This window comes from Alexandromys fortis, unplaced genomic scaffold (assembly GCF_014885135.2).
Source record: "Alexandromys fortis isolate MF-2015 unplaced genomic scaffold, M_Fortis_MF-2015_v1.1 scaffold_4, whole genome shotgun sequence".
Taxonomy (NCBI): Eukaryota; Metazoa; Chordata; class Mammalia; order Rodentia; family Cricetidae; genus Alexandromys; species Alexandromys fortis.
Window position 1 is genome coordinate 23,158,641 of NW_026067944.1, and position 24,411 is coordinate 23,183,051.

The window sequence follows — 24,411 nt, forward strand, 5'->3', positions numbered from 1 at the left end:
AAAAAAAAAAAAAAGGAAGGCCTGCAGTCTAATGATACACCCACTCTGATTGGTGGGAATGTGGGTTGGCAGGTTAATGGAGTTGTGTAGCTTGATCGTGGAGAGTTTTGTTAGAAAGCTCAGGAGAATGTTACTCATTTGTCCTTTCTCATTGAGTTTCCAAAATAGGAAATTAGAAAAAGTACTCTTGAGATCATATTTAGAAAAAATAGGATATTGTAATTCCATGTTCATACATGCCTCCTCTCCCAGGTTAGAGTTACAAGTTGACAATTTTGTAGCCATTGTCTGTCTGAATATTGTGTACAAGGCCTCTTTTAGACTCTAGGAAGGTAGCAGACAAAATAGTAACTTTTATATAATAAAAAATAATGTTTCATAGTGTTTAGTGCAGTGAGGAAAATAAAACAGGTGAGAAGATAGTGATGAGAAGGCTTTTTTTTTTTTTTTAGATTGTTAGGTGAAAACTCCAACAGGTGACATGGAACTAGCAATCTGGTTCAGTGAGGGGTGTGAAAGAGTTCAGGGCAAGGGCACAGTAAGCACAAAGCCTTGAGTTGGGAGGGGAGTCTTAAACACTGGTGTAGCAGATGTAAGTAAGAGAAAGAAGTCAGAAATGTGGCTCAACACTAGGACAGAGGCTGGGGACGCCAAGTTTTCCTTTTTCTGTGGGAATTCATTGGAAGGTTCCAAGTAGAATGGCATTAGATTTTTTTACAGAACAAATTTATTTGTTGGAAATACAGTGAACGGGGATGGAGGTAAGTAAGCAGACTGTTGGAGGAATTCTAAAATAAGTCAGACAGATGTTGGATTGGATTATGTTGATGATAGTGAAGATACTGAATTGGTTGGATTCCCAAAACATTTTAAAGGTGGTGGTAGTACTAACTTACTTTAGATGTAAGTTGAGATAAAGGAAGCAGCAAGGCCTTTTTTATGTTGTGTTACTAGAAGAAAGGAGTTGCCACTAACAGATGTGAAAGGTTAGGAGAGGCAGCTTGGGGTAGAAAATTAGGAATTTATTTTTAGATAGGTGGTATTGGTATTGTTTGTTAAGTAGTTGAGTATATGAGTAAAATAATACTATACATAATAATAGAAATTACATTAGTAATAAAATACTTCCAGACCATTTAGAACATGTATTAACAACAAGATTAGCACACATACACACCCTCCTCCTCCAAAACAGGGTTTCTCTGTGTGACAGCTCTGGCTGTACAGGAACTTACCTTTGTAGACCTTCCTGCCTCTGCCTCCCACTAGTGCCACTACTGCCTGGCTCTTATGCACCTTCTTAAGGGGTAACTTTTTTGTTTTTGGTACTTTTCACTTGTTTGGTTGTTTAATCATCAGAACTGTTTCTTCAGTTTTTTCCCTAGCGTTGTGTGTATAGAGAGCATCCTGGAGTCCACCATGAACGGACAGTTGGACCTAAGTGGGAAGCTAATTATCAAAGCTCAACTTGGAGAAGATATCCGCCGAATTCCCATTCATAATGAAGATATTACTTATGATGAGTTAGTGCTAATGATGCAGCGAGTATTCAGAGGAAAACTTCTGAGTAATGATGAAGTTACAATAAAGTATAAGGATGAAGGTAAGAACATATTTAAGGCTAGATTTAGGTCTAGGTATTATAGTTCTATTAAGTTCTTTTACCCATTTTTTTCAGTGGACTATTCACCATGAGTGACCACTTTTATTTACTGTTTGCAAAGTTTATACAATTCTTTGTTCATTAAAAATGTAATTTATTATTGGAAGGGAGTGTCTAATATATTCACAAGACATTTTTTACAAATATTCTCTTTGACTTCCTGCTCAGATTTCCACATGTATATTCAAAGTTGAAAGGATTATTACACTGTATTGGACGGGAAAGGATTTCTTTTTTTTGTTTTGTTTTGTTTTTTGAGAGGATTTCTTTACTAACTAAATATGGGAAAGCTGGCTTAAACTGAGGCAGATATATCTCTATTCTTTTTCTTTTCTTTTGGCAAGGTCTTAACTGTGTAGTCCAAGACTGACATGGCCTCGAGGCTTTCCACACGTGTCTAGAGGAGTTTCTTTGTTGCGGGAGTTCTCAGTGTGCATTAGTGCACTGTGCTGATGTGATTGTCAGTTTGTTGTGTGCAGTGCTCTTAGACTCATTTCACCATGGCTGTTTTTTACAGAGATAAATTTTACCAGACTATTTAATCAGACTTCTTTGTTAGCATTACAAATTTGTTAGCATTACTATTGAAATTTTATCGGATTGTTACCAATGCCAGTTGTGCCTCTTACCATTATCTTTTGTCTGTTTCATCTTGGGCTTAGCATTTAGCATTGCTGCTTGTACTGTCCTTGCTGAAACAGCATCACCCTTTAATACCTCTAGCACTGCTTTTCCCGGTTATCTTTTTATCACTCACACCTGCATTTCTATGGGGACTGGCTTTAAGTTGTGATGGTTATTGTTTTAGAAGCCTTAGTCCTCAGTGGTTCAACATTTCAAGAAATCAAGAAGTGTTATCTCTCATCCTGTGGCTTACCCTGAGCATTGCCCTCCAGCATGCAGATAACAGAGTAGGATGAGATTTTTACTTGCTGGAGTTTGAGATGATGTCCATTTGTATACAAAGTGTGGTTCAGGACCAGGTCACATGGCTTTGCTGGGCTACAAATGGAAATTATTCTTCTCTTGGCACCTATTTTGTGCAACTTACATACTATAAATCAACTGGTGATCAGCTACGCTGGTCATGTGTAAATTCTCCTTGATGTATGTATGATCCGAGAGTACCCAAACCAATGTTTGAGAATCACGTTTGGCCTTTCTACTTTCTTGAGCAATTGCCTCTGTTTATAAATACATAGTTTCACCTCTATACCATTCAGATATATTCCTTCGTTGAGTGAATTCCTTCTCTTTCTTGAATTTATAGCTCAATTTGTGTTTTAAATTGTATGTTTTTTTTACTGGCCTGGGGACCAAATCTGGGACTTCTAGGCAAGCACTTTACCAGTGACCTTTGCCCAATACCATACACAACTCAGTATTTTAATAATCATTTTAACCTGAGACCTCTACTCTTGCCTCACACTTAGCACATTGTAAATTGACCTTACGATTGACTGATTTCTCTTGTCTCCCTCTCATGTTGGTGAAAGGTCAGCAAACTATGGAGGATCAGATAATAAATACTGTAGCTTTGCATATCATAGAACACCTCTGTCATGCTACCGTCATTTTTGACAACTTAAAAAATGTAAAAGACATTGATAGTTGATTATCCTGTAAAAATAGGAGTGGTCGTGTTGGGTTGTAGTTCCTGGTTCCCACTTTGGGATCTCTCCTTATTGAAGTCTGTCCCCCATATGCAGTTACCACATTTATTTGCCTCCCTCTAGCCTTCATTTTTTTTTTTTGTAGTGTTTTAAGAAATCTTTTAATTTGCTCATATTGTTTCGTAGTCCATATTGGCCAATACATAAGATATCAACATAGATAGCATTCCAACAGAAATACTCCTTCTGTTACTGCTATTAAAAAAAAAAAAAGACTGGGTATTGAAGTTTCGCTCTTTTTGCATCTATCTGTAGATTATTTTCTTTAAGATGTATTTATGAGCAAAATCCCTGAGAATTGAGTACTATATGTGTATATTTATGTATGTACAAGGATCTGCTTATAAAGCTAAAAACAGTTACAAAGTACCTAGTTTATGCCTGGATTTTGGCATATTGGTTCTAAATAAATATGCCTAACAAGTTTTAAAATTGGTATAGTAGAGTGCTTCAGGACAGAATTCATCGCCAGTGTTTTGAACGCACCCTTGGTTGACTCTTGCAGCTGGCTCCCCTACCTCGTTTCATCCTTCCCTTAGCCTTGTGAATGCTTTTGGAACTTTGAGTTGATAGAGTAGTTTTACTGTTTGTATCCTAGATGATCTCACTCTTCAGCATGCATTATTTTATATATATTTACATAGGAATATATTTTTCTGTAGAAAATCATCTTGCGTATGGTCAGTGATCTAGAAGATTTTACTCTGGTGTACTGAAGTGGTTCCTGTCAACCATTTTGCAGCTCTGTGACTGATTTATATAATCCCCTTAAATTTGTGATACTATATTTTATTAAAAGTAAGGATTTGAACCTTGAGAATCCTTCTTTTCATATTTGGTAAATCTATTTAAGTGTTTTAGAATGGAAAGATTTTTCAGTCTAATCTAGTAATTTGTAATATTGTTTTACCTCTTAAGCAAAGAAATGATATGTTTGATTCATTTTTGAGGCAGAGTTTCTCTGTGTAGACCAGGCTATCCTCAACTAAGAGATTTGCCTGACTCTGTCTCCCTAGTCCCTAGTGATGGGATTAAAGGTGTATACCACCACACCCTGTTTAACTTTTTCTACATTTTCTCATGATTATATGATAAATATTTATAGAATTTGTAGGCAAAGTTGATTTAGTGTTTTAAAAAAAAACTTTATTACATGATACTTGATTCTTGTGAGAGATTCTAATTGTGCTCTGTAGTTTTGTTTTTGTAAGTTTTTTGTATGATCTGGTTTACTACTATTGCAAATCTGAATTTATTTTTCTTTTTAATTTCAGATGGAGATCTTATAACAATTTTTGATAGTTCTGACCTTTCCTTTGCAATTCAGTGTAGTAGAATACTGAAACTGACATTGTTTGGTGAGTGGCAAACTTTATAATGAATTTATTTCCTGATGTATTTTTATTTGCTTTGGCTTTTTACTTTTAATGACTCAGAGTTACATAATAAAAATATTTGCATTCTTGGGAGACATTGAATTACTTGAAACTATGTATTAAAAGTGGTAAAAGTTTAATTCAGGCAAAACAAGATTATTTTGTTTTTGAAATAAGATGTAATGTAGAGATTTCTAAGGGTCTGGATTGATGACTCAGCAGTTAAGGGAGCTTGCTACTCTTTTTTTTTTTTTTAATCTGAAGCTGAGGACCGAACTTAAGGCCTTGCACTTGCTAGGCAAGCGCTCTACCACTGAGCTAAATCCCCAACCCCTTGCTACTCTTTCAGAAGACCTAATGTCTATTCCTAGCATTTGTGTTAGGCAGCTCAGTCACCTGTAATTCCAGCTCTGGGGATTCGACACCCTCTTTTGGTCTGCATGGGTACCATACCAGGAGGCATACAGATAGCATACAGACACACATACATAAAATAAATATTTAAAAGAAAATAGGTGAAATTTGGGGGCAGAGGGGAACGAACAAACAGAAAGAGAGAGGCTGAGAGAGAGACAGAATGGGAGATACTTGAATATAAAAACCTGAAACTTGGAGTATTCTTGGTCGCCGTGGTGAAGTTTTTACTTTGCATTATATAAGAACTACCATTTCATGTTTTTGTGGCAGTGTAGGTCAAGGATTCTAGATCTTTCAGTAGGCTCTACTTTCAAAAAAAGAATATTGTAGAAAACAACTCTTGCCTTGATACGGGAAAGATCAAGGATAGACTGGGGTGTTGGCAGTTTGGGAGTAGTCCATTAAGAATTTATTACCACGGGCCTTAGGTGAACTTTGTTTAAATCTAATGTATCTGTGTAGTTTTGAGTCTTTAGAGCCTGCAGATTGCCCAAAAAAAGAAAAAGCACAAGAAAAGCAAAACTTTTTGAATCTCAACCCAAGTCATAGATAACCAGAATATACTGCTGATCCGATCTGTAAGATATACAATGTAGTCCATGTAAGCAAGAAGCAGTGAACACACCTTGAAGCAAGATGGAAACTTCAGTCAGTAGAATTGATGTGTGTCAAAAGTTATTAAGAACTTAAAAGAAGGATAATTGTACATAAGAAAAAGAAACTATGAAAAAATAATTTAGTTTTAAAAACATAGCTTGATAATTTTTTAGAAATGAAAAATAAAATTGAAAGAATGAAGTGTACATACATAATAACCCTACAGACTTAGAGGATGGGAGATGATGAGAATGAAACATACACTTTATATTAAGAATCTAAAGGGCCAAATGGAGTATAAGTATGTTAAAACATAGCTAAAGAAATTTTCAAGATTATATAAAATAAATGAAGCTTTAGATTCAGGAGACATATCAAGTCTTGAGGAAGAAAAAATAGAAATCCTAACTAGATGTGTTATTTAGTAATTAAATCTGGTAATGGAAATCACATGTTTCCTATGATTAAGAAAAAAATTATAGTCTGCTAAACTCCAGCAAAAAGTAGAAGTGAAAACATTTCAGAGATTGCTAAGCCAGTAGATACTTGTTAGAATTTTTAATGTTGTCTTCAGCAAGTGTGTGAAACGCACAGATCAAACATTGATCTTCAAAAAAATAATAGATCTAGAAATAGGAAAACAAGTAGGGCAGAAATAATGAGCAATAATTTTATGTAAAGAAAGGTATGAAAGGAATACAAAATTTTTAAAAAATATTTCTTATTGTTTATTTTCTTTATTTTATGTGCACTGGTGTGAAGGTGTCAGATCCCCTGGAACTGATCTTCAGACAGTTGTGAGCTGCCATGTGGGTGCTGAGAACTGAACCTGGGTCCTCTGGAAGAGCAATGTGCTCTTAACCATTGAGCCATCTGTCCAGCCCCTAAGAATAAAAAACTTTAAGGACTGGTTTGGAAAGAAATCCATTGTGAACTTTAGAATGTTTTACTGAAGTATGTCTATATTTTAAGAATGACTGCTGAAAGTTTTGAAATTCTTCGTAAATGGGACAAAAGGTAGTAAAGTGAGCATGCTAAAAGGTGAGGAGAAAGGATACAGAGAAATAAATAATACAAAATATGTATAAACTGATCAATATACCAGTTAGAAGCAGTGTCAGGGGCTGCAGAGATGGCTCAGTGGGTAAAGTGCTTTCCCTAGAAATATGGGGACCCCAATTTGGAACCCCAGTACCCACAAAAAAAAAACAGATGTAGTGGTATGTTCCTGTAACCCCAGCATTAAGCTTAGGGACTCTGAAGCCAGCAAGCCTAACCCAAAGTGTGAACCCCAATTTCAGTAAGAGACCCTGTTCCAAAACTACAAAACTAAGAGTAAGTGGTAGATGACAACATAGTCAAACTCTGGCTTCCATGCACACATACACAAAAGTAGTTTCTTAGGGGAGCTGGAAATAAACAATTTAAAAATATAATTAACTAAATGTCTATCCTATATGAAGTTTGACAGTTAAGAGGTTAAAAAGTGTGTGTATGCACAAGCACATGCGTGATTCATGCATACATACTAGACAAAACACAGTTCTTAAAATAATTTACTATACAGAAACTTTATTAACAATCATTTTATATATATACTGGTTTTATTGAGCTATACATTTTTCTCTGTTCCCCTCCCTTCCTCTTCTCCCCTTCAACCCTCTCCCACAGTCCCCATGCTCCCAATTTACTCAGGAGATCTTGTCTTTTTCTGCTTCCCATATAGATTACATCCATGCATGTCTCTTTTAGGGGCCTCATTGTTGTCTAGGTTCTCTGGGATTGTGAATTGTAGATTGGTTTTCTTTGCTTTATGTCTACAAGCCACTTATGAGTGAGTACACATATGGTAATTGTCTCTCTAGGTCTGGGTTACCTCACTCAATATTATATTTTTTTAGATCCACCCATTTGCCTGCAAATATCAAGATGTCATTTTTTTTTCTGCTGTGTAAATCTCTATTGTGTAAATGTACTACATTTTCCTTATCTGTTCTTTGGTTGAGGAGCATTTAGGTTGTTTTCAGGTTCTGGCTATGACAAACAATGTTGCTATGAACGTAGCTGAGCACATGTCCTTGTGGTATGATTGCGCATACTTTGGGTATATACCCAAAAGTGGTGTTGATGGGTCTTGAGGAAAGTTGTTTCCTAATTTTATGAGAAATTGCCATACTGGCATCCAAAGGGGTTGTACCAATTTGCACTCCCACCAGCAATGGAGGAGTGTTCCCTTTTCCCCACATCCTCTCCAGCATAAGTTGTCAATCAGAAAACTTGGGAGTCTGGAGCAGGGGAATTATCCTTTAGCCTCAGAGAACCCTGCACTACAGAGAATCAGCAGAATCAGTATGGGAGAACTCTTGTTTTCTCAGAAAGTGATAGATCAAATAGATTCAAATTTGGTTGTAGACAAAATCTGAAAACATCTGGTAAGGGGCTGGATCTTGAACATCTAGAAATGAGGAAGCAATACAATTAAATTTGTGTTTTCCACGTTGTGACACTACTTTGAGAGAATGGGTAATTAAATGCAATGTGCCTTCTTTAAAACAATCCTGATGATTATTAAGTAACTAACTTGTGCCTCTGCCTAGTACCCGTACAAGCAGAGGGTTTGATGGATTATGTTGACTCATAAGCTCTGCATAATTTGTTAATGGATTACTGTTGTTTTTGAGACAAAGTCTCTGTATGTAGGCTTGGTTGGCCTGAGATTCCTGTGTTAACCATGCTCGTCTTGAACTCAAAGATTTCATCTGTCACTCCCTCCAAGTGTTAGGATTAAATAAATGTATCACCATACCTAACTTACTTTTGAGTGCAACTGTTTGTTTCTTAAGTCATATATAGGCAAGCTGGATAACATTTGTTAGTCATATTTTGTCCTAATACTTTATGTATAGAGTACTGTGTTTTTGTATTATTTCAAGAATATAATATTCAAACTTGTCTGTGCATGTGTAGGTAGATCCCAGCCAATCTTGCCAGCTGGTGAGGAGTGGTTTGTTTAGTGAGAGACCTGTCTCCAGAAGTCAGGTTAAAAAGCCATAGAGGAAAATACTCAGCACCAACCTCTGGCCTCCATGGGAACACTCACCAGCATGCACACTCTACATGCACAGACAAGTTTGAATAAATGAAGGAAAGTAGAACTGCTTCTTGTTTCTGCTGCTTGTTTCTTTAGTGTGTGTTATATGTATTCTTCTAATTTTATCTTCTAAAATTAAGCAAATTAATGATTTTGTTTTAGTTAATGGCCAACCAAGACCCCTTGAATCAAGTCAGGTGAAATACCTTCGTCGAGAACTGATAGAACTTCGAAATAAAGTGAATCGCTTATTGGATTGCTTAGAGCCACCTGGAGAACCAGGACCTTCCACTAGTATTCCTGAAAACGGTAAACTCAATGTATTTTATTCTTGCTCTTGCTTCTGTACATTTCAGCATCCAACAACTGTTAGGATCACTGTGAAGCTGCATTATACTACTTCTTGGATTGGATCATAGAGCTGTGGGAGGATGTTGGTGGAGTTTTCTTGTGCCAGCAGCCATTCTCAAATAACCAATCAGTCTTAATATTAATTATATATGCTTGGCCAATGAGTCAGGCTTGTTGCTAGATAACTCTTACATTTAAATTAACCTGTGTTTCATATCTACTCACCGCCATGTGGCTTGGTACTTTTTCTTAATACAGCTCATCTTCTCCCTGCGTCTCCTGACCACTCTCTGACTTTGCCTTTCTTCCTACCAGCATCCTTAGTTTGGTTATCCCACCTATTTTTGTTGTTGTGAGATGTTTTATTCTTTAGGCTTTTGGGGATGCCCATCGCCAAGCTCCCAAATAAATCACACATGAAGATTTATTCTTACTAATGAATGCCCAGCTTTAGCGTGGCTTGTTTCTTGTCAGCTTTTCTTAAATTATCCCGACTACCTTTTGCCTCTGGGCTTTTTCCTTTTTTTCACTTCTTACATTCCTTCTTACCCTGTGACTGGCTGGGTGACTGCGTGGCTGGCCCCTGACATCCTCCCCTGATCTCTTGTTGCTTGCTCCTCTTCTTCCTCGTTTCTCCTTCTGTTTATACTCTCTACCTGCCAGCTCTGCCTATCCTTGCTCCTGCCTTGCTAGAGGCTGTCAGTTCTTTATTAGACTATCAGGTGTTTTAGACAAAGAATCACAGCTTTGTAGAGTTAAAACAAATGCAGCATAAACAAAAGCAACACACCTTAAAATAATATTCCCCAACAATGTTTTCTGCCTGGTTATTGGCCAGTCCATACTTTATTAGCCAGTGAGAGTAATACATATTCACAGTGTACAGAATTACTCCACAGTAGGAGGACAGGGTCTGGAACCCCGTTTTTACAGCACTCTCTAGGGCTTGGGAAGTCACTTGGTGGCGGAGCACTTGCCTGACATGTGCAGTGCTCCAGATTCAGTCCCCAGTGCTGACTAACATGAACACGCACAGGTGGGGCTGATATCAGTCAGTAGTGCTGCTGTGGTGACTCCTGACAGCTCGTCAAACTCGTTCATGCAATAGTTGTTGGTAGTGTGATAACTAATGAATCTCAGGAATTGAAATGATTTAATGATTTTTATGTAGTAAAACCCAAGTTTCAAGTACAAAATAATTTAGATTAGTACTTTAAAATAGTATTAGAGTTTATTTTAAATACAATTTTGAAAAATATGCAAAGGAAAAACTTTTATATTTACTGGTGGCATGTACTATGTATAAACAGTAAAGATAATTTAAGGCTTATTGACATATTTGGAGCTGATGTAGTTTATGCACCAAAATTTTAAAATATGGCTTGAAATTAAAACTATTTCATAGATTTAAAGTTTTTTTTTAAAAAATCAACTGTTTTCTTCAACTTTTGTTTCTTAACTATTTCACTAAAAATGTTTTTGTAAATGATTATTCATAATTTTAAAAGTTTAAAATATAAAGTGGCAACTTGTTATGAAGCCAGGCTAGCTATATGTAAGGGTCATAAGGAGAATATGGAGAAGTGGCGTGTTATACTCTCTCAAAAGTCTTGGACTCAGGGATTCAATAATTTTGGAAGTTTACCTTTCTCAATTCTATCCATCCTCGATTTCCCTTATTTCTTCAGGATTCTCTAGATCCTTGTCACTCCTTCCTTTGAGGAGTAGACCCAGGGTTTAACACGTACTACTAAGTTATAGACCCATCCCCTTGATTGACTTTGTATAATTTGATTAGGTTTTAAATAAGCCATTTTCTACAATTTTCTTCTTGTCTTGTTCTAGCCATATGGAATTACGTTAATGGTAAATGCTCAATAAATATTTGCTGATGGTTAGTAATTTCTAATCTTACCTCTCTTTCAGACTATGATGAGACTTACTAAAATACTTTATGATCTTGCACACTTGTGATGAAGGCTTATATGTTTCAGAGTAAATCAGTTTGCTTATTCTGAACTTTGCTTTTTTTTTTGTTTGTTTTTGTGTACATATTTGTGTATGGATGGTGTGCATGCAGATGCAGCATGTGTGTGCATGTGCATGTGGAGGTCAGAAGTAACCTGGGTGTCATTCTTCGGGTACCTTCCACCTGTTGCTTTATGACAGTCTCTTAGTTTAGCCTGGAACTTCACCAAGTAGGCTAGTCTAGCTGGTCAGTGAACTTCCAGGAATCTGCTTGTTTTGGCCTCCTGTCTTGTGAACAGTGGGATTACAGGACCTGGCCAGCTTGTTACTTGGATCCTGGGCTTTCCAACTCAGGTCCTCTTCCATATAAAGCAAGTACTATTTCCAGAGCTATCTTCCCAGCCATGAACTTTGCCTTTCAAACTAAAAGTCCCAGTTTTAAATCAAGGATCGAATAAAAACGTTTTAGACCATTCTTCCAAAAGAATTCATGCAGCAGTTTACATAGCATTTATATAACCATGTCAAAGATTATAAAGGACAGACAAAATTCAGTCAACATAGCCACTGTCATGTAGCAGTTGCCCAAGTGTCCTACATTCCTTTCTAAGAAATAGAACTCTGCTATATTGTATTTCCTGGTGGGCTTGGCTTATTTGAGAAGTAGATTAGAAGAGGTAGTAGTAGCATGAAGGGGATTCATTTGCAAGGTTAGTGTGGAATGCTGCTCTTGGGATGTAATGCCTTGGTTTTTGAGGAACACATGCAGTTTAAAAGATCTTAATTTTAGGTAAGCTTTGTATCCATTTACAATATTTTCAAATTGTTTTCTTAATAACAAAAAAATAATTTTTTGTTAATTAAGTAAATGGTTAGAAATGATTACTCTTTTGAAGCTTCGTGTAACTGGAGGCTTTTTGTACCACCTGGTCCTGCAGCCACTTTTAAAATAACCACCCAGAGGCTTAATGTTAGCTATAAACTGTTTGGCCTATTAGCTCAGGCTTATTATTAATTAGCTCTTACATTTTAATTAACCCGTTTCTATTAATCTGTGTATCATCATGTGACCTGTGGCTTACAGTAAGTGCTCTGACATCTTTCCCCTCAACTGCTGCTGGTGCCTCTCTCAACCCTGCCTTCTTTCGCCCTGTATTTAGCTTGTTTTTTTTTTTTCTCATAGCTGTATTCTGCCCTTCCATAGGCCAAAGAAGCTTTATTTATGAGCCAATAAAAGTAACATATTTTCAGTGTACATATACATCGGCTTTGCTTTTGGTATCATGTTTCTTAATCCCAGGTTATTATTCATGAAAATTCAGGTTATTCTCAAGTGTTTCTGTTCACAAGGTGTGGTGGTTCGAATGAGAATGGCCCTCATAGGCTCACATACTTGAATGCTTGGTAACCAGTTAAGTGGAACTGTTTGGTAAGGATTAGAAGGTGTGGCCTTGTTAGAGGAAGTATGTCACTGTGGGTGGGCCTCGAGGTTTCAAAAGCTCTCAGCTCTGCTCTAATGCTGTGCCTCTCTGCCTCCTGCTGTTGAAGATCATGCACTAACCCTCTGAAACTGTAAGAAAGCCCCCAGCTAAACAATTTCTTTTTTAAGAGTTGCTTTGGTCATGATGTCTGTCTTCATAGCAGTAGAACAAAAGACACAAGGGCATAGTACAAATGCATCTATCAAACTAGACATAAAACTAATGAATCCAAATTCAATGTGAAGAATTCCCTTAAGTTAGAATCATGTCATTTATACTTTGTCACTTTGTGTATTATTTTGAAGAACATTGTAAACACATTTTTATATGAGTATTTTAATAAATAAGATACATAGCAAAATTGTGTTGTTTTATAGATGATAAGGAATTTTAAATGGTTTGGTTTCTATTTTAATAGTAGAGCAGTAGACAAAACATAAGAGTTGAGATCCTAAATTTAGGCAAGATTTACAAAATAAAACATTTGTTACTCTGTTTGCTGGGTATCTTCCATATGTTTGCAGGTCATTGGGATGTGGGCTGGATAAATAGCTCAGTTGGTAAAGTATTTGACATAGTGTCTGTGTTCAGTCCCCAGAATTCATGTTATAAAAAAAATCAGAAAACTTCCTGATATAATGCTGTGTGTTCCTAACCCAGCACTGACTGTTGAGGAGGAAACAGGCAGTTCTAGGGATCACTGGCTAGCCAGGGATATACAGATAGCCAATTGGTGAGTTCAGGCCGTAAGAGAGTCTATCTCAAAAAGCAAGCTGGACAGCTCTTGAGAAATGTCACTGGAGATTGTCTTCTGACTGCCACATGCATGTTCGTGAATACACACATACACACACATATATGAATTGGTGTTGTGACTTTGTGATGAAACACCGTAACCAAAAGTAATTTGAGGAGGAAAGAATTTATCGGGCTTACATATCCTAAATCATAGCCCACTGATTAACTTCTAGGCAAGATACTCAAACCAAACAGGAATCTAGAAGCAGGAGCAGGTGCAGAGGCCATGGAGGAGTGCTGCTTACTGACTTGTTGCTTATAGCTTGCTCAGCTTACTTTGTTTTAGAAACCAGAACTACCAGACTTTCCTACAGGCCAATCTTAGGGAGGCAGTTTTTCAGTTGAGGCTCCCTCTTCTCAGGGACTATAGTTTGTGTCGAGTTGATATAAAGATTAGCCAGCGTGGACTCCAAAAAAAGTAAAATGAAAAATGATAGTGTTTGTTAAGGAGCTTTAAAATTAATAATAATGATAGTTTTCTTTCTCCTTTTCTCTTTTTTCTTTTGTTTTTGAAACAGTCTTGCTGTGCAGCTCAGGCTGACCTAGAACTTGATCTTCCTTCATCTAGTAATTGTAAAAGGGGGAGTGGGAAGAGACAATTCTTTTTGAAAAACTGCTCTTTATCTTGTATTTCCTTTTACTCAGTTTTCCTGAAGCATACACATACATATAAAGAAAGTAAAACATTCTATAGTTCTGTACTCACAAATTCTCACTCTTAATATTCCTGACAGTATTTATACACATGTAATTTTATGCCTTTTTGAGTGTATATGAGATAAACTTGCTTACTCCTTTGTACTTACAGATGCTGTGGATGGCAGGGAAGAGAAGCCTGCTGCTTCTGATTCTTCTGGAAAACAGTCTACTCAGGTTATGGCAGCAAGTATGTCAGCTTTTGATCCTCTGAAAAACCAAGATGAAATCAACAAAAATGTCATGTCAGCATTTGGATTAACAGATGACCAGGTTTCAGGTAGGTCAATTCCTTTTCCTGTGTATCCTTATCTCCCTTCTTTCCTGGATACAGCAAAATACTACGTCCTAAGGGTTCAGCCAGTTATATTTTTAAAAGTATTTAAGTTCCTAGAAAATGGAGAACTACATGATTTCAGCACCCCCTAAGAGATTTCTTTCACCCTTTCCAGTCTGTAGCACTCTCTTTCCACCTTAATGAATAACCACTGTTTGTTTTAGCTAGATTTCATTAACAGCAGTGTTTTCAGATTTTTGGGGGGGGAAAAAAAAACTCAGTTTTTTAATAGGATTTAAGTTTCATTTGATAGGTCTTGTTGTCTCCTGAAATTAGGAAATTAAAATTAAACAGATTTCTGGCTAATTTATTTATGCAAATAAGTTTTTAGTGTTAAAACAGTACTTATATTGTGATTTATTTTTCCTCTTACATTCTGGCTATCATTTCGTCAATATTATTTCTGTTTTTCTTTGGGGATCTTTCTCACACATTTATTGTTTGAGCACTTCATGTTTTATTGTCTGCTCTCCTGTTTTATAAAATATGTCAGATTTTCTTGTTTCTGTCTATCTTGCAGTTTTTAGTTGTAAAGCGGGCATTTTCATTATTGTATCTGTGCTTTTCTGATGTTTTTATTGTCTTTTTTGAGAACGTTGTGATTGCCCTTCCAGACTTAAACTACTGGGGGACAGTGACTTTGTTTTTTTTTTTGTTTTTGTTTGTTTTTTCGAGACAGGGTTTCTCTGTGGCTTTGGAGCCTGTCCTGGAATTAGCTCTGTAGACCAGGCTGGTCTCGAACTCAAAGAGATCCGCCTGCCTCTGCTGGAATTAAAGGCGTGCGCCACCATGCCCGGCTTGACTTTGTTGTTTTTTTTTTTTTTAAGCAGCAGATCCTGCTTTCTTTCTTTCCCTTTTATTTTTCTTTCCGTGCCCACTTGGAGTTACCTCCATTCCTGGAACAGATGAGTGAGTGGCTAAAGATTTGAGCAGAATTTATAATTAATTATTTTGTTGCAAGTAATTACCTCTTCAGTGACAGGGAGTTTCACCTTCATTTCCAGCTCCTTGTCCAACCACATACACAAGTAAAGTGGTGGTAAACCAGTCAGTCATACACTTTAACCTGGTAATCAGCTTTCCCATTACTATAAAGCCCAGAGTAATCTCATTAGTACATGGCTGTTAAGGGGCAAACTGTTGACTGAGGTTTCTGTCCTGCCCTTAGTCTTTAAGTCCCAAAAAAATCACACAGAGGTCTACACTGATTATAAACTGATTGTCCTAGTATCTCAGGCTTCTTATCAACTCTTATAGCTTGTATTAGCCCATAACTCTTGTCCCTGTTAGCCATGGGGCTTGGTACCTTTGTCAGCGAGGCAGTCACATCTTGCTATCTTGCTTCCTCTACAGCTGGGTCACTACTGTATACCGAGATTTCTTCTTCCCAGAATTCTCCTCTTCTCATTGCCCTACCTCTACTTCCTGCCTGGTCTCCCTGCCTATACTTCCTGCTTGGCTACCAGCCAATCAGCATCTTTGTAAAAAAATAATACAGTGACAGGATAAGAGACCGCTGTCCCGCAGCAGCAAATCATATGCCTAAAATGGTGGTATATTAGCTCTGTTGTCTTGAGTGACAGAATACCTGAGAAAATAACTTGGGGCAGTGGTTCTCAACCTGTGGGTTACATAGCAGATACCCTGTATATCAGATATTTACATTTCAATTCTTAATAGTAGCAAAATTACATCTATGAAGTAGCAACAAAATAACTTTATAGTTGGAGGTCACCACAACACCACAACATGAACTGTTTCAAAGGGTCACAGCATTAGGAAGGTTGAAAACCACTGACTTAGGGGAAAGAAATATATTTTGGTTTGTTTTGTCCCAGTAATCCCAGTTCATGATCCCTTGGCTCCATTAGCTTGCTCCTGAAACAAGGCAAAGCACCACAGGTACTGAGTGTGTATAAGAGAAGGCTGTTTACTTTATGGTGGTCAGGAGACAAATGAACATGTAAAGGGGGGGCTAGAGACAAGATAAATTCCTAAAGTACCTGTTCTCAAGAACCCCCTCCCTTTTTACCTTCTAATAGCCCACTCAACTGTCAGTTTATCAGTGGGGGTAATCCAGGTATGAGATCCAAGCACTTTTGTTTCAGATACTTCTCAAGAGTTCATCAACCTTAGTACTTGGTCTTTGGTGACTTTTTGGATTTAAACCATTATAAATTCTGAGGACATAACACTAGAGCAGTTAGAGACTGCTTTCAGGAAATGATAGTGAGGATTTAAATCAAGCTTTAAGGTGGTAATTGCTTTTAGAAGATTTTACTGTAAGCTCTCTTTAACTCATAACCTCTTCAAGTGGCCTTGAAGTCAGAATTAGTGTGTGATACATAATTAAAAGGCTGTGACACTGAGAGATACTGTAACCTGCCCAACCAGCAGTCACCATTAGTTCTGGCAATGCAGCTTAAGCAATTGAACTCCACAAACTCTAAGTCACTCCTCTGTATTGCTAAAATGACTTAAAGGAGTAAACCATCTGTAGTTGTCTTCAGAAAAATATGCTCTTTGACTGTCATAGTATTAGGGCTGTACAGAGAATCTAGATTTTCTGTATTCGCTTCTGTGTTCCTTATTCTAGCAGAATTTGATTGACAACACGTGTCAGCAGAGTCCTAGACATTGTGGAAGCACAAAAGAACCAGAGCATGGCCAAAGTTCTTAGTCTTCAGGAAACTGGAGCCTGTATAGAAAAACAAAGTAGAAATCAGTGTGGCTCATAATAAAAGCCATAGAGAAATTGACTAGGGAATAAAGTATAAGACAATAGGCTTGTTAGGGTTGTAACTAGATTTTAAAGAATGTCATTGAAGTATGTGACTGTTGTAATTAATCATAAAGAGTGGAGGAATAGTGCTAAGTAGAGGCCAAAACATTAGATATCTTATGAAACTATAGGGTGGGTTATTTTAAGTAAAAGAGGAACATGTGAAAAGTGAATGTTTGGACTCCTGAATATAAACAGGATGATTGCATTGACTTTATAGACAGTAGAGACCTGCTTAAGAAAGAAGTACTGTTTTTGGTTGACTGTAGATAGGAGGCATTGATTTTGACATGGGTGGTTAGGACTCAGGAATTTAGCATTTCACACATTGTAGAGAATGATTTCCTATTTTGATTTTGCATCCTAAAGACTGGAACAAAGTGAAAAAGAGCACATAAATTTAGTGTATTCTTGGTGATATGATTGTTGTGTAGTGATTTGATTTATTTTTTTAGTGATTTTATTTTTAATGTTATTAACCTGTACTTTTAGCTGTGCTTGTTAGCGAAAGGCCTTGGACAGGATAATTAACTGACTTTTCATGACCATCCAGGGCCACCCAGTGCTCCAGCAGAAGACCGCTCTGGGACTCCTGACAGTATTGCTTCTTCCTCCTCAGCAGCGCACCCGCCAGCAGTTCAGCCACAGCAGCCTCCATATACAGGAGCTCAGACACAAGCAGGTCAGATTGAAGGTAAAATAGCCTTCAGAGCCCGTGTGTGGGAAGGGACATGTTCAGATGTACTGATTGAGGCATTATTGGTAATGGCAATCCATATACATAGGTAGTAACCCCATTGTCTACAGAAACGTAAAATAGTTTTTCTTCATTGACATGGTGTGATTTGGTGTCATAGAGCCAAATAATATGTTAGAATATGGTTCTGACTATTGAAAATTAGAAAAAGAGGATGAAAATGTTTAAGGAAATATAAACACAAAGTGAAAGATGGTGGGGTGAAATGACTTTATACTCTGCATTCCAAAAACTGTATATTTTCTGTTACTCAGAAAGATTTTAAATAGAGATGATGAGGCATAATTTTAGTTTAAATTAATTTAATTGTAGATTGATTATTTGGTTAGCAGTACATTTTAGGTTAATTTTCTTTCTCTCCAGGTTATGTGTCTTCAATAAGTAATTTAATCTCCGGGTTGTGATTTTTTTTTTTCTTTTCACTGATCCAACAAAAAATGTGAAAATTGGACTAAACTAATAGTTTCAAAATAGCTTATTAATCATGAAATTGAAAACCTAGTATTTAAAATGGGCTGATTGGTATGTTTGAAGGATCTCAGATCAGCAAATGAGGAGCCACACTGAAAAACACAGAATTCTGCAGAACATACCTTCCTGAGAAATGTGTCATTAGATAACTTTGGCCTTGTGTAAACACCATGGAGTGGTGGATCTCAACCTTCCTAATGCTTTGACCCTTTAATACAGTTCCTTGTGTTTTAGTGACCTCCAGTGATAAAATTATTTTGTTGCTACTTCATAACTGTAATTTTGTTACTGTTATGAATTGTAATGTAAATATCCATGTTTTCCTACTGTCTTTGAGGGTTGCAACCCACAGGTTGAGAAACACCGCCTTAGAGCATCTATATACAAACTAAGGTGGCGCCAACATCCCTAGATGATACAGTATAGTATATTACACAGTGAGTGACCATGTTGAAAATAATTTAAGAAAATAAAAGAACAATGTTACTCAAAAGCCAGTGCTTTTCTTCCTCTGTATAATTTGATAGATGCTAAAAATTAAATGACTTGTAATGAGAAAAGTGCTATGAATCTTCAGATAGGTATTGCTAACATAAGGATATGTGTGTGAAACTACATGGCAATGTATTGGTTCCCTTTCTCTGATTACTTACCTGATGGTATATTGTTTTAAAAATATGTTTTCTGGAGTTTATGAAGTGGTAGTCACTAGAGTAACATCAGAAAAAACCTTGCTACCAGCTAACCTTCTTAGCAGTTTACCTACTGCAGAGTAAGCAGTCACTTCTTAAATTACTCGTTCTTGTCTTCATAGACGTTTAAAGTATAATTTATATTTTGTATATTATTACTCAGTATGCTTACGTATTATAATTGGGAGGAAATGTAAAGGTGCCCTACAAATATTTCTCTTCCAAATTAAATCTTCGTTTTCTGTCTGTTTTTTCTTTCATAGGTCAGATGTACCAACAATACCAGCAGCAGGCTGGCTACGGGGCACAGCAACCTCAGGCTCCTCCTCAGCAGTACGGTGTTCAGTATTCAGGTGAGCAGGTGCTAAAGGGAGTTAATTTGCAGCTTTTGATCTGTTTCTATATTCTCTAAATTTTAAGTTCTCTCATATTAGTACTTGATTTAAATTTTAAGTTCTCTCTTATTAGTACTTGATTTATTATAATACTTACATTGTCATAATAGGTGATAAGTACTTATTAGGGGAAGCAGTACTTATTTACATTTAAATTGTTGTGTTTTTATCAAATCAGCATTTTTTCCAGTGAGCAAATATGACGTAATATAGGTGATTCTGCAATAATCAGTAGTATAAAAATGTTTTAGTAACATTAATAATCTAATCTCTTAGAGAACTTCAAATTGAGAAAAAAATTAAGATTTTCTTCTTTATCTGTATCACTCAATAATTCTAGGGTACTCTTAAGTATTTGTGGATATATCAATAATATAACAACACATGCAGAAGCAAAATGTCATTTTTTTTTTAGTGTTGTCCTTTTAAATTAAAAATAAAGTCTGTGGCACAAATTATCTATGTATAGAAATAATAGGCTGCCAGAGCTGAAGAAATGGTGTCATCATCTGATGTAGGAGATCCATTCAACCCTCTTCCCGAGTCCTACTCCTTTTGACTTTATCTTGCTTGGAGGGACTTGGGCTTTGTTATTTTAAAAGCATCACAGGTCATTGTATAGCCAGGATGAGGACCACTGGTTTTGTCCTCCTCACTCAAGACATGAGATTGAGGGAGCTGGAACAGAACCTTGTTCTCTTGACTTAGACCATTTTATATTCTCCAGTGTAGAGCAGAGTGATCAATATTTTAGGGGTGATTGTAGCTGTTTGTTTTATTGATTTAAAAAACCTATATCTTCCAATTTGTGATAGTATTCACCTGACGTCACATTCATTTTTGGGAGTTTTGAGGGTGCAGCAGTGGAGACAAGTAGATGGGATAGAGAAGTGCTGCTGTGTTATGACTGCCTAAGTAGACTGCTACTTATGTTTCCTCTCCTGGGCAATAGAGAAGACTCCGGGTGTTTCCTGATTCAGTTTAAAGAAAAAGTTTAGATTCCAGTTGCAGAATGAAAAGACATTTGTTTTGTTGTGTCCCCTTCAAATGGGTCAGTCATTTTCAGTATAAAAGTGTTGCCCAAAATTTTACAGTAAAAAGCTACACTTGAAAATTTTTATGGGCGCTGGAGAGTTGGCTTGAGTTTGGGAGCACTCACCATCTTCCAGAATAACAGAGCTCGCTTTCTGGCATCCACGGTGATGGCAGCTTATGACCACTGAAATCAGCAAGTCCTGTGCCCTCTTCTGGCCTTTGGATGGGTCAAACACACACAATTCTAAAAGCTTTGCATAGAAGAAAGGAGACGTTACATGATACTTAAGATCCTACCATAAATTATTTTAATTCAGTATTCGGGTGTTACCATGAGTAAAATGTTTTAGAAACTTGATTCCTAAGCTTTCTCTTAGAAGTTTTAGTCAGAGTCTTCACTGAGTTAAATTTAGTACTTTTCAAATTTCCTGTTACTTCTGATCCACTAGTCCTATTCCCTTGACTTTGAGAACTGTGGAAATAACCAGCTAATTTCTCTGCATGGAGACTAGTTAGTGCTGGTGGTAGTGACACTGACCAATCACTGACACTTGGTTTGCCAGTTTTCCCTCTGACCTTTTCCAGTTTTGTTCATGGACTATATCATAAAGGTTTCTTTCATAAGTAAATTTTGAGCCCAGGTTCAAGGTGAGTTCAGAATGTACTCAAATTCATTCAATCCTTTTTTTTTCTTAAATGCAGGGTTGTACATATTTTAATATTTGTCTTATGTATCTGGTATTTAATGCTGACAGGATTCCAGTCAATGGAGAGGTTTCATTGCAAGTAGCTGCAGGTGTGTTTCATGATAGAGAATAAAAGTTTTTCAGTGAAGCAGATTTTATTTTTAATTATATCCTAGTAAATAATGAATATAGATGTTGATTTTGTGGGGCAATGTGGTATGTTTCTTTGTTTGTTATGCCATACTAAGTCAAAATTTGAGTTGTAAAGGCAAAGTATCAGATGCCAAAATAAAAGATTTTAAGAAATGTAAAAATGGTACTTAGTAATTATTCTTAAGTTATTCATAAGTATTATAGTGAATATACTTCAAAACATTTCATTTATGTGGTGTATTTGTAGCATTGTTTCATTTCTAAAGTTCCTGTCGCTAATATTTTCATGTAGTACTGTTAAATAGGACTTCCCTCCAGCCCTGATTAGTTAGAACTTTGCTTTTATGATTTTTGTCTTCCTAGAAAGCATAATTCTTTCACTTATTATTTGAGAATCTATTCTAAGAATTATGTGCAAATGGGAATTTGCTTAAGGGTTATTTAGTTTCAGAGCAACTGTAAAAGATGTGTACAGTAACTTGAATTTTAGAATATAGGATTAAAAATTATCTGGAAATTTTATATAACTACTTGGCCTTGATATTTTGTGCTGGACTTATTATGTAAATGCTTGTGAATACATTTATTAAATTTTTAATCATTTTTGGTCCATAGCAGTAAGACTGATTCTCTGGAAAACTTTCACCTAAAGAACCAAGACATATGTTACTTATTTTGCTTTTTCAGCCAGTTACAGCCAGCAGACTGGACCCCAACAACCTCAGCAGTTCCAGGGATATAGCCAACAACCAACTTCCCAGGCACCGGCTCCTTCCTTTTCTGGTCAACCACAACAACTACCTGCTCAACCACAACAGTACCAGGCCAGCACTTACCCTCCACAAACCTACACTACCCAGACATCTCAGCCTGCTAATTACACTGTGCCCCCTGGTGCTCAGCCTGGAATGGCTCCAAGCCAGCCTGGTGCTTACCAACCCAGACCAGGTTTTACACCATCTCCTGCAGGTACCATGACCCCTCCTTCCGGTGGGCCTAACCCTTATGCACGTAACCGTCCTCCTTTTGGTCAGGGCTATACCCAACCTGGACCCGGTTATCGATAAGGAGGTTCAGCCACACTCTGATGGCTAATTGCCTCCCAAAAGACTACAATACTATTTTGTTTCAATTTGTACTGTATTGAAGTTCAAAAATTTAAAAAGCAGAGCAATTTTTATGATATCATTGTTGCTGTTAATTGAAAATATAATTTGCTGGAATACAAACAAAAAAAGACCAAAATGAACATTGTTTCCTCCCCTGCTTAAAATTGTAGCAGCTTCCTAGTTATTTTGGAACACTATTGCGTATAAAATGATTGGCTTTCTAGTTCCCAGAGGATATTAAAAAGCTCGGCTAAGGTTTAGCCATCACACTTGGCTATTTACTATTAACATGATGTACTAAAAGTAGAGCCCTTTGAGAAGACGACTAGACATTATGTATAAATGTAACATTGATAGGCTAATAAAGGTGATTGAATCCAATAATGGTCTTGTAATTTATTTCAAGCATAAGGAAACTTGACATCTTATTGGTATATAGTCTTCAAATAAAATTTATGAAATTGATTTCCATTCAGGGAAAAATGTATATGGCATATTAGACTGACTTAGAATGTAAACACAATAGGGGTTTGGTAGCTTTTAATTTTCTGATTTTCCTTATGCAGATAAAGGTATATTTACATATTGGCAAACTATTCAGAACATTTTAAAAATCACTTTTTAAAAACCTACATCTTTTTATTGCAGAGTTTATATTTGCTTGGAAAGTATAAAATGTAGCATTGATAAAACTGAAGAGTATTGAAAGATACACATAGAGAAAAGTCTTTTCAGGGCAGGCAATAATATTCTTGCTCACTCCCAAAAATATGTGCCCCTCTTTTCATGAAAATGAGTGAGTTTCGTTACAAGCTGAGTAAACAGTGTCACAAAACAACCTCTGATCCATTCATTCATGGCCTTACTGTGTAAATATATAGTATATCCTCTACAACAATAGCATCTCACATGAGTTGTCTTTCCATGCTGACTGTACACTCAGTCTACATACAGCTTGAAAAGAACCATAGAGCCGCTCAAAACAATGTTAAAAGGAAGAGTTTGAGAAAGTATTTTTAGATGTAGTATTATGGGTACAGAATAAAAAAATTAAAATTTATCATTTGACATGTCAGATTATCAGCTGTTTGGTTGAGATAAAATTAAATAGATTTTTCTTTTCAGTAATTTGCTGATAGGTTATGGAGAAGTTAGCATGAATACGTAACTATTTAAACTCAAAAATCTGTTCATCTGATGCTAACAAATTGAAGTTTACATAATTTTAAATATTAGAACCACTTTCTCTCACATGTCTATGCTGAAGATTATTTGATCCAATAAGTTAAACCAAGTAGAGATTTATGGGATTAACTCACCAATAACACGTACACTTTCTATAAAGCATATTAAAGATTTTTGACATTAATTTTGTTATAAAAGTATCTGAAAACGTTACAACATTGTGATAAATAATATACAAATGTTCTCTTAAAATATCAAGAATAGGGAGCCCGCTTCCCTAAAAATGTTACTCTGTTAATGTTAATATCTTGCTTTTTTAAAATGACTTTGTAAACCTGATAAATCTTCTCAGTAATCTTTCCTAATAATAAACATCTAGTGCTGTTTTCTGTCAGGCTGCGGACTTCTATACACAATAAACAAATAGCTTTGAGGGGGTGACAGACACCATAGGATTCCAGCGGGTTCTTTGTTTCTTTTTGTGATAATGAACCAGAAGTACTTTGGAAACAGCTGTGCTGCAGCTACCATTTCCCAGGAATTGTGGTCCCACATTCATACCACTGGGCATAATTTGTTTGGGTATGACCGACTATCTCTCCAAACTGGACGGGTTCCTGACAAACGGCTTTGATGTAGCCTAAGAGGAAAAAGAGCTTATTTAGTTTACTAGATCTTTCATGTCCTTGTTCACACCC

General features: G+C 36.5%; 1 protein-coding gene across 2 annotated transcripts in view; it reads left to right on the forward strand.

Annotated features, from left to right (window-relative positions):
• The window catches only part of Tfg (trafficking from ER to golgi regulator), a 27,387-nt gene extending 3,346 nt beyond the window's left edge, over window positions 1–24,041 (forward strand). The window contains exons 2-8 of one of the 2 annotated variants that reach the window (XM_050148913.1): window positions 1,374–1,603; window positions 4,611–4,694; window positions 8,980–9,126; window positions 14,224–14,391; window positions 17,784–17,912; window positions 19,414–19,503; window positions 22,107–24,041. In XM_050148913.1, coding sequence (XP_050004870.1) covers window positions 1,420–1,603; window positions 4,611–4,694; window positions 8,980–9,126; window positions 14,224–14,391; window positions 17,784–17,912; window positions 19,414–19,503; window positions 22,107–22,486 — 1,182 coding nt within the window. In that variant the 5' untranslated portion in view covers window positions 1,374–1,419 and the 3' untranslated portion in view covers window positions 22,487–24,041. Of the gene's footprint in view, window positions 1–1,373; window positions 1,604–4,610; window positions 4,695–8,979; window positions 9,127–14,223; window positions 14,392–17,783; window positions 17,925–19,413; window positions 19,504–22,106 lie in introns of both variants that reach the window. The other variant, XM_050148912.1, reaches the window with a different exon arrangement.
• The last annotated feature ends 370 nt before the right edge of the window (window positions 24,042–24,411 follow it).